Consider the following 14,819-nt stretch of genomic DNA (forward strand, 5'->3'; position numbering starts at 1 on the left):
TGTTTAATGTGCCCAATGTGCTCTGGGAAAAGGAATTCTGACTGTGATGTGTGTCTCTTAACTCCAGGTTGAACGCGCTCACCAGGTAGCTATGGTCCTGGACCCACAGCTCAAGCTGCGTTCAGTACCAGCCTATCAGCACGAAGACATCATTTCCCGCGCATGTGAAATGGCCATCGACACCAGGGACGGCGGTCTGACCGGCAGTGGCGGGTCGGGTGGAGAGGATCGCGACACCGACGGCCCGGCCACGCCCAAAAGAAGCCGCGTGGACGGAGGTGGAAGCAACGGCGGCTCCTTGCGTGCGGCCACCGCCTCGTGTGCGCTGTCCGGCAACGACGAAAACCAGGGCCAAGTTAGACAAGAGATTTTTCAATACCTGGCCGAGCCGCTTCTCCAGGGTACTCCCGATCTCTTCCAGTACTGGAGCTCAACGGTGGGCGACAAGTTCCCCCGGCTCGCTCGCCTGGCCCTGTGGCTTCTGGCAGTGCCCGCGGTGGGCATTCGCAGCGAGTGTGTGGCTGTGTGCGAGCAGAGCCTGGCAATGAAGCGGAAGCAGCAGGTCACTGCTGAGGAGATGAACAAACTAATTTTCCTCCGCTCCAACATGGGTTAGATGGAAACTCAACCGACCCTAACCAACCAAACCTTCACCTCCAACCAATGACTCAAGACTATTATTTATATAATGTAGGTTTAGACCAACTGTAATCATAAATGTGTATGGACACTGACAAACTCCTCAAGACAGATATTTACAGAAAAGCTCACATTGTAAAGGTTTCATACCCATAAATCAACACGGCTTAATCACCTATTTTGTAAGGAGAAAGGACTGTTGTAAAGTACTGTGGACAAAATGTAGGGGTGGAACGGGAACTCACAAAAGATGTTTGGTACGCTGCCCTCGGTTTGGGATGCACATATAAGCAGGACAAGTTCAGTCTCGTCACAGCCAGTGATTTGAATTACTCCAGCCTAATAACTAAACCGCTACAAGGCTATTATGCTGTTATTCTCACTGGATGGCGACACTTTCAGGTAAAGTCAGCATTCATGGCTTGAAGCTTCTGTCATAGACCTCTGAAAACTTGTTTTTACATTATCAGAGCTGTCCAAGCGCGAAAAGACGACAAAATACTCAAGTATTTTCATTTTCACGGGGTGTATGACAAAAGAAGATCAAGCTGTGAATCTTCACTGCCGTTGCACCTCTGGCAAGTAAGTGCACTGGGGTTACGATCTGCTATAAAGGCATCACTGAAACGTACATTTTTAACATATTCAAGCATGAGCAATTGGAAGAAAATGGAGCTACATCATTGCAACTTGTTGTCTGGTTGCTGCAGTGGCCTCAAAATGTAGCTAAGGAAGATTTGCATGGACGCCCGAGTATTAGTTTTGCTTGAAACACTAAAAAGTAGCTGTTACCTTTTTTTGTTTTGTTTTGTTTTTTTCCTCTACGCTACACTTTATTACAAAGTGTCACAAAAACAAATCCACTGGTTTATTTTCTCCTCAAGTCTTTTTGCTGCTTTACAAACTGCTAGTATGTGCAAACCTGTAGACGAGCTTAAATTATAGAATTGACTTGGGTTGACTAAAACTTCCAGTTGATTATATTTACAAACGTTACAGTAAGAAATAGGGAGGCATTACTTCTGCTGGTTTTAATTAGCCTTGGTAAATCCAATAATTCAAAATGATTTTAATTCCATATTTCATTCTTTCATTTTCGATGGTACTGTCTCACTCGTACGTCAGCAGAAAGACAGGATTCACACTGTCAGGCTCTTTTGCTTGGTCGTTCTCAGCGCACCACTTCAGTCAGGTATGTGAAAACTTAAAGTCAACTCCGAGTTTAACTCCAGTTTGGTTTTTTTTCTTCCCGTGTGTGTTTTTAACTCTCTAACCTCACTCGCTCTCAGAGAAAACAGACGTTATTTTAACAGCAAAGAGTTTAAGCTTGCACACAAGATCTTAACGCACGTTTTTATAAAAAACCCGTCTTGTGTTTTTCATGCTGAAATAGGAAAACGCACGTCCATGGGAAAGGTGTGCATTCATTCTTCTGTTACTATAAACATTGTCTTCCTCTTTTGACATAGAAATTCCTTCTTTTTTTTTTTAAGGCAATAAGCTTTATCACAGGGCATAGTCTCCACCTCAATCTGACTGTTCTGCGGACACCGCCGCGGCCGATCATCCACAGGAAATGATTTTCGTGTTTGTGAATCAACGAGGATTTTCTCAGGAACGAGTACATCCAAGCAGGCACCGCCACTTTTCTCCTCACTGTACTGAACAGAAACCAAACTGTGACCTCAGCGCCGAGGTTTGTGCCGAACCGTGACTTTTGCTGAAACGTTCCACCCCCAAAAACGCAGTTAGTGCCATTTGCAACAAACAAGTGTGTTAACGCTGAAGGTTTATTTTTTACAGGACGAAAAAAAAAAAAAGGAAACAAATTCTGCCAGTGCATTCACTAAAGTCGACACACGCATACTCATGAAGTCAAGTTATTTATTTTTTTATGGAATCTTGTATACATTTACCTGAGCTGATACCTCCTCAAATGACTTGCATGAATGGAAGCTACACTTTTGACATTTGTTTGTTGCCTCTGGTACTAATTAGTCAAGTACTAGTTTGTTATCTCTGTTTTTTGGGCCTTAAGTCTCTTTCATGCGATCACCTTAAAACCCTACGACAGTCAGAGCCAACATCATGCCTTTATATCGCTGTTCAATGGCCTTCTTTTATCCATCTTTTTCTAAAGCTTGAGATTCTGTTTTTTTTTTCTTTGCACTCCTGTACTCTCTCGAAGGGCCACGCAGGCAGAAGGCTGGCAACGGCGTCCCCTAGTGACCGCATGTGAACTCCTCATCATGGACGTTTTGACAAGTGCTTTTACTCCTGTGTTTGATTGGACACGTAAGCTTCTACAGATCCTCATTGTTTAGCTCATGAACCAGGTCAGTAGTTATTTCCTCAGTAACACACCAAAACTCAAGTATCCACTGTACAAACCTCTGAAATGACTCCATGGGTAGATAAGAAACGGCAGGTTTTTTTCTTTTTTTTTTTTGTTGTTGTGCATAGAGATTTATCAACACTGATACTGTGACACTGAAACTTGTTCTGATTTTGGTTTTTGATATTGTTGCAGCAGCATTCGTCTTATTGTCTTATCTTGAAAGGCTGCTGTGCAGGTCAGTCGTTTGACTGCTTCTATACGTTTCTTTTCAATTAAAGCGAGCTAGTAGTTATCCATGTAAATCACCCTTTGATCACCATATCAACAATGAAGATAAATCAGTTCAATTTATAACTAGGTTTTTTTGTTTTTTTGTTTTTTTTGTTTTCCAGCTTTAGCCTTTAATGCAGCTGAAGGTATAACTATAGTAAACGTCTCTCCTATGAATGCCCAGTCAGCCAACTTAACTTTGTTGGTTCAAAAGATTATCAGTTTCAGAATTGACTTTTGATCCGCTCCAATTGGCGAGGCTGGTAAGAAACACCGATGGCACTGTGTTTGGAAAAAACAAAGTTAACCGTTGAACCGTGTTGGCAACCACCTTGTTTCACGGTAATCGACTTTGAAGATACCCGCTTACGATCCATGTCGGATCTGCAGCATCACGTCCAGCTGTGGCGCCGGGCGGCTTCATCCAATAGGAGGATGACGTGACCTTGGAAAAGTGGAGGGATAGATCGAGGGATCGCCACAAGTATTGTTAGAGTTGAAGTCATAAACGTTTAAAAGTATATCGATTAAACATCAACAGCTCTGCATTACAGTTTCACAACTAGTTTTTATATTTTTAATAGACTGTAGCCGTCTTTACCTCCAAGCTTTGTTTTCACTGTTTCATAGATACTCTTCTCTCCCTACTCCATAGAAAGAAAGAAAAAAAAAATCAGTTATGTTTCTTCTTTAATAATTTTTTAGTAAGACAAGGAAAATAACTTGATTTTTTTTTTTTAATGCACCAATCCAATGTTTTACCTCAGTACTTCAAAGGTAATGTATTTAAAAAGAAGAAAAAAAAGATTTTGGGGGGGGGGGGGGGGGATCAGATGTTCAAAGATGTTTTGGTTTATTTGAAGAAGTCGTCAAAATACTGTATATTGGTTTATGATTTCAACCGTGATCCTCGAATGAACTGATGAAGGGATTTTTTTTTTTTTTTTTTTCTTACAGTTTTTAAATAAGTATTTTCAATAGGATATGCTCTGGGACAAATGCCATCGTTGACGTATTGATGTCAACTTGATTTAAGTTAGAAATAACTTTTTTTTTTTTTTTTTTTTTTGTTGATAAAAATGAAAACTATATCTAAGATATGCATGCTTTTAATAAGAATACTGATATATAATGTTATAAGCCAGTGTTTCTCATCAGACGGAAATAAATCAGAATGGCTCTGGGTTGATGCGACTTTAAGAAACACAGTTAAGGTCAGAACGGGCGACCTCGGACTGTATTTGAACTTTTCACGGTGGGATTAGCTCTGCTGATCATGGGTTGGTGTTTGTGGGTTGACGTCACCCGTTTTCAGAGGCTGTATTATGTAAATACAAGAGAACTGCTGTTTTTATGCCACAAGGGGGCACCTTCATTTCAGAGATAAAAGTAGGGAGCACCAATAACATTATACCTCTTTTTTCTACAGTAGCATTTCAAAAAGGTTTTGATATGATAGTTAGAAAAAAACAAAAAAACTCAACTTAGATACTGTTACTAGAGAACTGAAATCAGCTGTAAGTTTTATTTTGTTTCAGGATTTTAACTTATTCAGATAATAAACGTTCAGTTGTAAAATGTGGTATAAGAATGCTAACATGGAGACCTGTTCTGTTCAGCTATGGGTTATAGTCTGTATTATCAATTCAGGTTAAGAAACTAGTGTTGCTTTCATCCTATTTTACAGGCATTTCTTCCTTTTTATACTCTGCTAAAATGCAAAAGAAAAAAGAGAAAAAAAAAATAGGTTGGATTTTATTCATTTTGTCTTTTTACCGCACTTTGGCAGCAGATTCCTGTGTAGATTCAGATCTGAGTTCTTATTAGTAAACCTAATTTATACTTTTGTAGCAACACTATTTTTATATAATGGCGAAGAAAGGGTTCAGTGTCTCTCTCTCTCTCTTTTTTGGTTTCGTTGTGTCATATATGACGGCGCTGTTCAATGTTTCTTGAATACATTACCCACTGTAGTATGTTATGTGTGAATAAACTCCGAATCTGTGTCAAAATGTGGTGTTTATGCCCTGATGATGCTTTCTGCCTGCGTGTTAATGTGTATCGCTTTTAGAAAGTAGGGAAATGAATCTTTAGCATTAGCAAACATGGAAAGGTAGATACGATAACAAAAGAAAAAGTGAACAAAGTAAGAAAAGCATTAAAGCAAAATACAAACATTCATCTAATATTATTAATAATATTAGATCTTCAAGTTGTCATTGTAGCGACGACGGACCAAATACAGGCAGACTCTGGGATGGTCTCGTCTATCCACAGTGGTTTATGTGGATCGACGCCTCGCCACTTGGGTTCCTGGGGAATTGCCCACCCAGATGCGATGCCTTCGACCATGTGCCAACTGCAGCCACCCCAAATATTCAGAGACACCTTTGGAGTGGCCCTGTCCCTTATAGACATTTTTATATGTGGCCTTTAGTGGAAAAACATCTGGACGCCTCTGTTTTACAGAAACCTACAGCTTTGTGTAAACCTGCTCCAGATATAATTTGGTGCATAACATTAGAGGAAGACATTCTAATCTGGACGACCCAAGAGGTCCGCAAGGTTTTTAACATAATAGAAGAGCAGAAAAGTATTTTGGTTCTGAGCCATTCAGAGCTTTTAAGAGCCATAGTAGTATTTTGAAGTGAATACTCCCTGAGTGACAGGAAGTCAGTGTGCGCGGTGAGAGAGTGGGATGGCCTGGAAAGAATTTTACTCCTTAAAGTCCCCCCCACCCCCCCTGGAAGCATGTTTTTATATGTTTCACTGAAATCTAATTAAAGCTGCTTTACGTTACCACTGTCCTGCATTCCAGATAAAAGTGGGGTTCAAATAAAAATGTTTGGAAAAAAACCTGTTTCTGTGTTTATCGCTCACAAACACTCCAGAAGATACTTGGCTATGTTCCTGTAAAATGGAGCTCGCTGCTTATTTTCTGTATGAATGAGGACTCCCACCCAGAGAGAAATGAAGCACAGCTTTTCATAGTGGCTGAAGGGGGGAGAGCACGGGGGGGGGGGCTCCGACAGGCCTTATATAAGAAAAGAGCGACTGAAGATTTGCTTGGGGAGTGAATATACAGAGGCTGCTTAGAAGTGCGTGCGAGGGTTCCCCAGGGGGCTACGGAGAGGGCAAAAGAGCGAGGGAGAGAGACAGAAATGGGGGGGGGGAGTGGCAAGTGTTCGTCACAGCCTGCTCTCTTGCTTCCTCCTCTCGCACCCGGGTCAGGCGGCCCCCAAGGTGCAACAGTCTGCAGCCATGCAGAAACACCCGCGCTCTTGTCTCCTCCGTTGCTCCCAACGTGAGGCGCTGCCCATACCAAACCCTAATTTGCAGCACATGAATCCAAGTCCCCCCGCCTTGCTCTTCCTCTGCTGCCCCATCAGCCCCCTCACCCACACACACACACACACACACACACACACACACACACACACACACACACACACACACACACACACACACACACACACACACACACACACACACACACACACACACACACACACACACACACACACACAACCTTAGCCTCCCTTCCTCCACACACACACCCCCCACTCTTGAAGGTGACGTTTTTTCCACCAGCTATTACTACACTGACTTGCAAAGTTTGTTTTTGCTTACGGCACCCCGTGCTCAGGAGCTGGCCCCTCATTTTCAGTCATTTAGAGGAAGAAAAATGTTGGGAAAACAACCCACCCATTGGACAATTGCTTCCGTTTTGTTCTGGGTTACCGAGAAGCTGCAGGTCAGCCCTTTCCTCGAGGAAAGCAAGGCGTCGGTGTGTGGAGGGGCTTTGCAGTCTGCAAACATGTGCAGACGAAGTGAGCTGTTTCTCACTGCTGCCACTTTTGAACCATAAATATATCAGATAAGCTGTGCTGTGGAGTAGTGGTTAGCCCTGTTGGCCCAGTAATCACACACTAAGTTTGGAGGTTTTTATTTGGCGCTTGCATGTTTGTCATGCATTTGAGGTTAATTGGCGACTCTGAATTTGAGTGTGTGTGTGTGTGTGTGTGTGTGTGTGTGTGTGTGTGTGTGTGTGTGTGTGTGTGTGTGTGTGTGTGTGTTTCTCCTGTGCTGGACTGCTCTTCGTCTGGATGAAGAGGGATAGAAGATGGATAGATTGATAAAAGTATCAGTATATTTACTGCAAGAAGGGGGGGGGGATCCCTCTGTGAATCCGTATGCGTACACTAGGTGGCAGTATGTGGCTATTTATGAGCTGAAGGCATTACCTGAGCAAGACAAGTGTTCAGAATAATGTTGCAGCAATGGTCATGCATTGAGGAAAGAAACCCTAAAATCTGAATCTTGCATTTTATCACTGAAATTGATCACATAAAGTTTCATTTATGGAAAAAAAAGAAACAACAAATGCCACTTAATCAATGGAAACTGATTCAAGATTTAAGATTCAACGTGTTTATTGCCATGTGTCCAGTTTCCCTGTACAAGGAAATTCTTACTTTGCTGCCCACATTGAGTGCCACATAATAAAAAAAAAAAAACTTAAGCAATAGAAATATAAACCTATACATTAAAACTGTGCAAAATACAAGTGAAATATACAAGTGAATATACAATTTAAGGTAAGTAAAAAAATGCTAGTCTGTACATAAATGTATTGTGTTTCAACTGAAGTTTATACACGTGTGTACGGTTTGAAGTGCATAGAAAGACTTCATTAATGTCTTGAAAGGCAATGTCTCTGCTAATGAGCTCCTTTTGAGTTTCACACTTTCTGCTCTCTCACAGCAAATATTCTCCAAAGGGATGACCTGGAGCGGTTCAGCATGGAGCGGGTTGCATGCATGACACAGACCGCCAGACTTCAGATGTGATTTTTTTATTTTATTTTTTTTAATATTCCTAAATATGAGTAATTTGGACTTTTTCCATCTGGTGGGTTTTTGACAGTGAGAGTAATCATACCTGGAAAAAAAATAATAATTCCCTGACTACTTGAAAACCGTTAACCTTTTAACCTGGCTTAATGTTCACCAGCTGCCTTGCTTTCTCTCGCTCTCTTTTTTTTTTTTGTTTTTTTTTACTGTTTATGATTACTTTTCAGCTCTTGAAGCAGAGCACTTTGCTTCACTCAGTGGACACATGTAGCCGTCCAGCTGCATTTACAGTAACAGAGAAAGTTCTGTAGGTTTCCTCTTGCCCTTGGCTGCGACGCAACCCAAAGAGAGGCATCCAGGTTTCATTTTTCCATCCCCAAATCAGGTGGTGCCATGCGGCTCTGCTCCCACCTCTGGCATTGACAAGGTTGGCACCTTCACCCCTGCCCAACCAGTGGCCATCACAGCTGTCGCCACTTGTCTGCTCACTGAGCGTCGGAGAGACAGGGAAGGACAGGCGGAAGGAAGTGTTCTCATCCTCCTCTCCTTGTCCTGCATGGAGGACCCGGCGGCACCAGTGCCGGAGTTTCTCCTGCTCAGCAGGTGCCTGACTTTTATCAGTAGTGACATGAATGTACAGAACTGCCAGGGCACATCCACCCAGTCGCTGTCAGGTGTCGTTCCCGCTAACACTCCACCTAGCCCCTGACCTCACAGGCACCCGGCGCCTGCCTACCGCCGCCTCCCCTCTGCACACCTGCGCAAACTCTCATATGGACGCACGCACGCACATCGTACGCTGACGCGCGGCAGAGACTCCCCACAGTCGCACAGGACAGCTCCCTCGCAGCTTCTTGAAGTCGTTCTGCTTGGAAGCACTCCAACATTCAGTGTGATGCACAAGTACCTTCACTAATACGGCACCGTGGAAACTTGTGTACCGGTGTGGGGGAAAGTGACACTCTTATCAGAGAAGGGTTCAATTTAATTCTGCAACAGGGGACACCGTCCCAAAGTCCCCAAACATACAAAAAAAAAAAAGAAAACCTGTCTTTGGGGTAAAGAAGAGCAGTGTTTCCTCAAGGAGGGCCTTTTACAACACAGTGGGCTTACAGAAGGGCTGGGAAAGGGTGATCCCTCGTTTAAGTCTGAGTTGGGATTGTATTGACTGCATTCTGCACGTTCTCCCCGTGCATGCATGGGGTTTCTCTGCAGGTTCTCCGGTCTCCTCCACACACATGTGTTTGAGTCTACCTGCGGGGTATAAATTGCCTGTGCTTGCGATGTAACTACCTCTATGCGTTTTCTCTCCAGACTGCACATATTCAGCTGTAATCGGCTCCCGGTGACCCACAGTCACATGAAGCCGTAATGAAGATGAATGGACGGATGCACATGAGGTGCATGCAGGTGTTTTTTTTTTGTACTTCTCATATTCTTTCATGCAGTGGGCAACTTCACTGCTCATAAGTTTGTAGAGGATGCACGCGTGTGAAAATGCGAAGCCTGACCCTTTGGCTTTGAGAAAGCCAAGCGTGGTCACTGTGTAAAAAGGAGGTCAAGGTTAAATTTGTACTGTGGATATAAATAGCGCTTCACTGATGTCCCCCTGATCTCACCATTATTATTTATTAATCATTGTCATGATCTGGGGAGCACATCCAGCCTCTCCATGCAGTTTCGGACAGCTGAAGACCGCACGACGAGAGCAGGGCAATTATCTAACCTGGATTTTTTATTTTTTTTTACATTCCTCACGGTGAAGCTCTTATGTGTTTCAGACTTCAACAAAAAAGGGTCCGATTTGTTTTGTGAAAAGACGTCATTGCCTTTTTGGTAAATTGCTATGTTCGGGAGTGCTGACACCAGACTTTACAACCACCGTTACTGCCGGAGTATATCAGTGGTCGTGCCTCTGACATGACTCTGTCTTTTGTTAAGGATTTGTTTCACTTACATATTGTTTTTTTTTCTACGCCGCAGTTAATTTGCACCCAAAAAAACCTCCAGTTTGACAAGTAACACTGCACACACCAATAAAATTGTGCTATTTGGCCGGGAAATTCCTACGAAATGTCAAGAGTTGAAAATAATCGACTCCTCCATCTTGGCTCATTATAAAAACTCTTTTTCTTTCTTTTCTTTCTTTTCTTTTTTTTATCCTTCGCACTGCTGTTTTATAGTTTCTCTATTGTGTCTGTACAGTCTTCGGCTGCTCAATCTCTTCACCTTCTGCTGCACCTTTGAAACTTCTTCCCCTTGCAAATGAGTTGTTACACTCAGTACCCGGGGCTGTGTTGACAGCTCGCAAAGCTAAAACACGTATCATGTACTTTTACAACACAGCGGATATAAATCAAGTTCACGACCTCACTTTCCACTTCATCCGTTTTCTCCCTGCTTTTGTCTGTGCTTCGCTTGATCAGACCGGATTTTTGATGACGAGCATGAAAGCAGTACTCTTTCATATCTGTATGGATGTACAATATGTTTTAATGCCTATCGAGAACTTTTTCTTTTGAGATATTTGCAAATCTAATAAAAAAAAAGTCAAGACTTTCTGAAGTGGATCAACAAATTGTTTCTCAACTTTAAGAAAGTTCTCTGTTTGTGTTTAGACTTCTACACCCCTGCCCATTTGCATTGGGAAGGTTCAATATGATATATTTAGCTCAGTACGAACCAAAATGATTCAAAATCTATTAACAAGCAGAAGGTGATTATGTTGACAATCGTATTGAATCTTTTTAAAAGTAACATTTGCTTACTTTTAATGCGATATAATGTTTATCTCTCGTGCCTCAGAGTGAGAATATCCACGGTTCCGGTTAGGTTGGGATCAGTGGAGTTTGCATGTTCTCACCATGTGTGGACGGGTTTTCTCTGGGTACTTAGGTTTTCTCCCAGAATCCTAAAACATACATTTTAAGTGTTTCTAAGTATGGATGGATGTGTGGGCAGATGGATGGATGGATGGATATATGGATGTATGGATGGGTGGGTGGGTGGGTGGGTGGATGGATGGATGGATGTATGGATGTGTGGGTGAATGGATGTATGGATGGGTAGGTGGATGGATGTATGGACGTGTGGGTGGATGGATGGATGGATGGATGTGTGGGTGAATGGATGTATGGATGTGTGGGTGGATGGGTGTATGGATGTATGGATGGGTAGGTGGATGGATGGATGGATGGATGGATGTGTGGATGGGTGGGTGGATGGATGGATGGATGGATGGATGGATGGAACAGTTATGTGAGAAGTGGAGAAGAAAGATTGACTTTTGGCCCCCAAACAAGTCTGGAACAAGAGAGAGCTGTTGGCCCAGCCCTGTTCATGTATTTAGCTTCAGTCTGTACATTTAATTCTCAGTCAGAAAGCCAAGAACGGCGCTTCCAAAAATCTTAAGCTGTACCTTTAATACTTTCAACATTTGAGCCTAAAGGAGCTCACTATTTCATTCTTTCCGTTGGTATGTAACCTGACATTAGGTACTCATAGAGATGAATGAAGGATAAGTAATGACTGATAAACACCTTTAAATGCCATTTTATACTATAAATGTGTTTAAAATGGCATAAAACTGACAAATAAATCTCAATTGCTCTCTGAAAAACACTAAATTGGACACGCTACATGACAGATTTCTGAAAAATGATTTGGTACACGTCTTTGTGGAATTAGCTTTTGTCTTATTTGAGCTATAAGTGTTTTATATGTGAGACAACATGCTACTTTAATGTGCACAGTACTTGGTAAAAATAGTATTTGCTCTTTTTTAAGCCTGATTATTTAATCATGTATTCTATGACTGCCAATTGTTTCTTTAGAAAAATATATACTATGTACAACATATACTGCAGTCATTTGCCTAGAAAATGTATGTGCCACTTTTTTTTCCATCTTTGAACTCTTGAAGTTCGAGTCAATCTGGCAAAAATATAAAATATATTTAAATTTTTTTTCCTGTTTGGCAGTTTTTGGATGGTTAGTTTTTAACCTAAGAATGCAGATTTCCCTCTTCTGTAGTTTTCGTTTTCTTTTTTTTTTTTAAGAAACGGGAGCGAAGAGACAGTTTTGTTGTTACAGTGAGTTTTGTGAATGACTCCCTCCTCCCGGCAGTCAAAGTATCACCACTTAGGTTTATTGTGCTGTCTGATTTTAGAGCATTCGGATTGTATTAGAAAGCTTTTAAATCAGTTTTATGGCTGCGTGTCATGACTGTGTTGTTAGGATGCTGCCCTGAGTTCTCATAGAATTATCTTTCACCACAGAAATGGTCCGGCTCCGCTCACCCTTCACGCCTGGCCTTCCGCCAACTAATGTCATGTGAAGCGTGGCTCCGGAGCCGAGGTAAAGAAAGTTCTTTTTTTTAATGATTTAGCATTGAGAGCCTTTCTCTTTTATATTCCATCTTCTCATTTCCATGATTTGTAACTACTTGGTGACTGGAATTATTCCTTAGGGATCATAATTCCTTGGCACAGAAGCAGACACTCAAATGAAAATACACACTGGCCAATTTTAATTTGAGAGGATACTGAAAAATGACCCATTTATTAAGCCTGTTTGATAATCAAAGCTAAAGGATCATTTCAATTTTCTTAACTCTGCAAATGCTAAAAGGCTGCTTGTGTCTTGTAATGTGGACATTTGAAGTGAGGTGATTTAGAATTAAATGAAAGTCCGCTTTTGTAATTATAAAGTAAAATGGTCTTAGTTATTTGACTTTAAAAAAAAAAGAGTCAATTAAAAAAAAAAAGCTTTTTCGATCGACATAATTTAAAACGAGCATGTTCTTCTGCAAATAGCAACCTTGTTAAAATTGCTCCTGTCGTTACAGACGATGGGCGGTGCACGTGTGATATGAAGCCGGAGATCCAAATCTCTCACAAAGTGTTTAAAATCTGGAGCAAACACAGAGGGACCCAAGGGCATTACAGGTGCATCGCGATGACGCACGCCACTCATCGATGTCCTAGTCCTCCACAATGTCATTCTAAAGTGAGGGAAAAAAGCAGCTTCTGGAACCTGCTCAGCGAGGCATGCTTGTTTACATTCTCCCTTTTTCTTTCTCCTCCTAATTCTTTCTGGCGTTCGTTTTCCTCTCGCTCCTTTGTTTTGATGGAAGCCGGTAGCCCATTGGCGGACGCAAAAAGACAAGTTGATTGATCAGGCTGGGGGGTATTGATCAATCTGATCCTCTGCCATGACCCTTGACCTTCCGATTGACAGCAGCCTCTATAATGAGGCCTCAGAAAAGAGACCGTAGGCTAGGGGGTTTGGGAAGGGCATCTGTGGGGGGAAAAAAAGAAACCCAAGGGGATGGGTAGTATTTGCACACATAGCCCAATCAACTTGGTGCCATTGTTACATTGCAGTGCCCTCGATAACCCCAATTTGCATAATCGGCTTTTGCATTGTTTGGCCCAGACACATTAAGGTGCGGCGTTGCATTGTTGACTGCAAATCAGCACGTGCCTATTGTTTGCTCATCTCGATGTAGCATTATGCATTGTTGACTTATGCTGCAGCATGTGTTTTTCTGCTTACCGACTTTAGCATTGTCCTAAACACATTGTGCTGAACGCATTATGTTTCCTTTCCCAGCGTCGGGGTGTTTAGTAAACTGCAGCGTCGTTGACGTTGGTCCACAAAACACTTTGATTGCTTACAACACACGTAAAGGGCACAAGGTATATATGCATGGTCTACACAAAGTCCAGAGCATTTTATTAGTGCTGTTTACCAACTGCATTCTACACATTCCTACCATTTTTCCTCTTGGTTATAGTTCACCCTGGGCCACACATCCTCTCTGAGATATCTCACTTTAGCTTTTACACACATTGTGTTGACACTTCGTGTGTGTGTGAGCCCATGAACAGACAAAGGAGATCAATATATCTTATTTAAAACAATCGCATTCATGTGAACAAGCAGCTAGTTATGAACACCACATATATTTATGTATGCTAGATGTTTAAGCACACCTCCGTCAGACATGTACAATCTATTGAAAAGACGGTCCTACAGTTGAGGGTGAGCATACAGCACAAGCACTGGCGTCACGACATGGAAATCGGCACATAGTTTTTGCTTTTATGTTCAACTCATTGTAAATATTGCCCTGCCAATGAAACACACAACCTCAAAGGGAGTGAGTAACGGGGCTTGGTTGTATTGATAAAGTGTGATAGGTGTGAGGCTTTGAGGAATGCACAAAAGGAAGTGTTGACTTTGTTGAAAAGTGCTTGTGCACAATTTTTTTTTTTTTTCATGCCATTCATTTAGTTGTGATCATAGTGACATGTGAAGCATAAAAAAACCCAAACAACATTGAATATATAAAGAGCAGAATCACTTCTGAGATAACTGATTTACAATGATATTTATGTGCACATTGACTATTATTGTGTTGCTGTGACACATCAGCTCAGCACTGTGTGGCTCAGTCTAATGACTAATTCACTCATTAAGTTCATTTAAAGTTACTTTAATTATAAGATGATAGATTTTTGGGGGGGGATGTTAACAGTTCTGGAAATAAACTCAGAATCTCTCAGCTTGTCAACAAGAACAATCGACAAGACAATGACTGGAATGGACGACCAGCCGGCCAGACCACTACAGACAATTCCTCTAGAGGTAAGCTCATTCTTACTTGAGGATCGTAATATACATCGCAGTTGTGTGGCTGCTCAGCTAATGCAAAT

The 14,819-nt window shown here is 41.9% G+C and overlaps 1 protein-coding gene across 1 annotated transcript in view; it reads left to right on the top strand.

The window, feature by feature from the left end:
* The window catches only part of znf618 (zinc finger protein 618), a 38,731-nt gene extending 32,641 nt beyond the window's left edge, over window positions 1–6,090 (top strand). Inside the window, exon 15 of the mRNA XM_080476707.1 lies at window positions 68–6,090. Coding sequence (XP_080332833.1) covers window positions 68–616 — 549 coding nt within the window. The 3' untranslated portion in view covers window positions 617–6,090. The remainder of the gene's footprint in view (window positions 1–67) is intronic.
* The last annotated feature ends 8,729 nt before the right edge of the window (window positions 6,091–14,819 follow it).

The sequence above is a fragment of the Lipophrys pholis genome (assembly GCF_963383615.2).
Source record: "Lipophrys pholis genome assembly, chromosome: 12".
NCBI lineage: Eukaryota > Metazoa > Chordata > Actinopteri > Blenniiformes > Blenniidae > Lipophrys > Lipophrys pholis.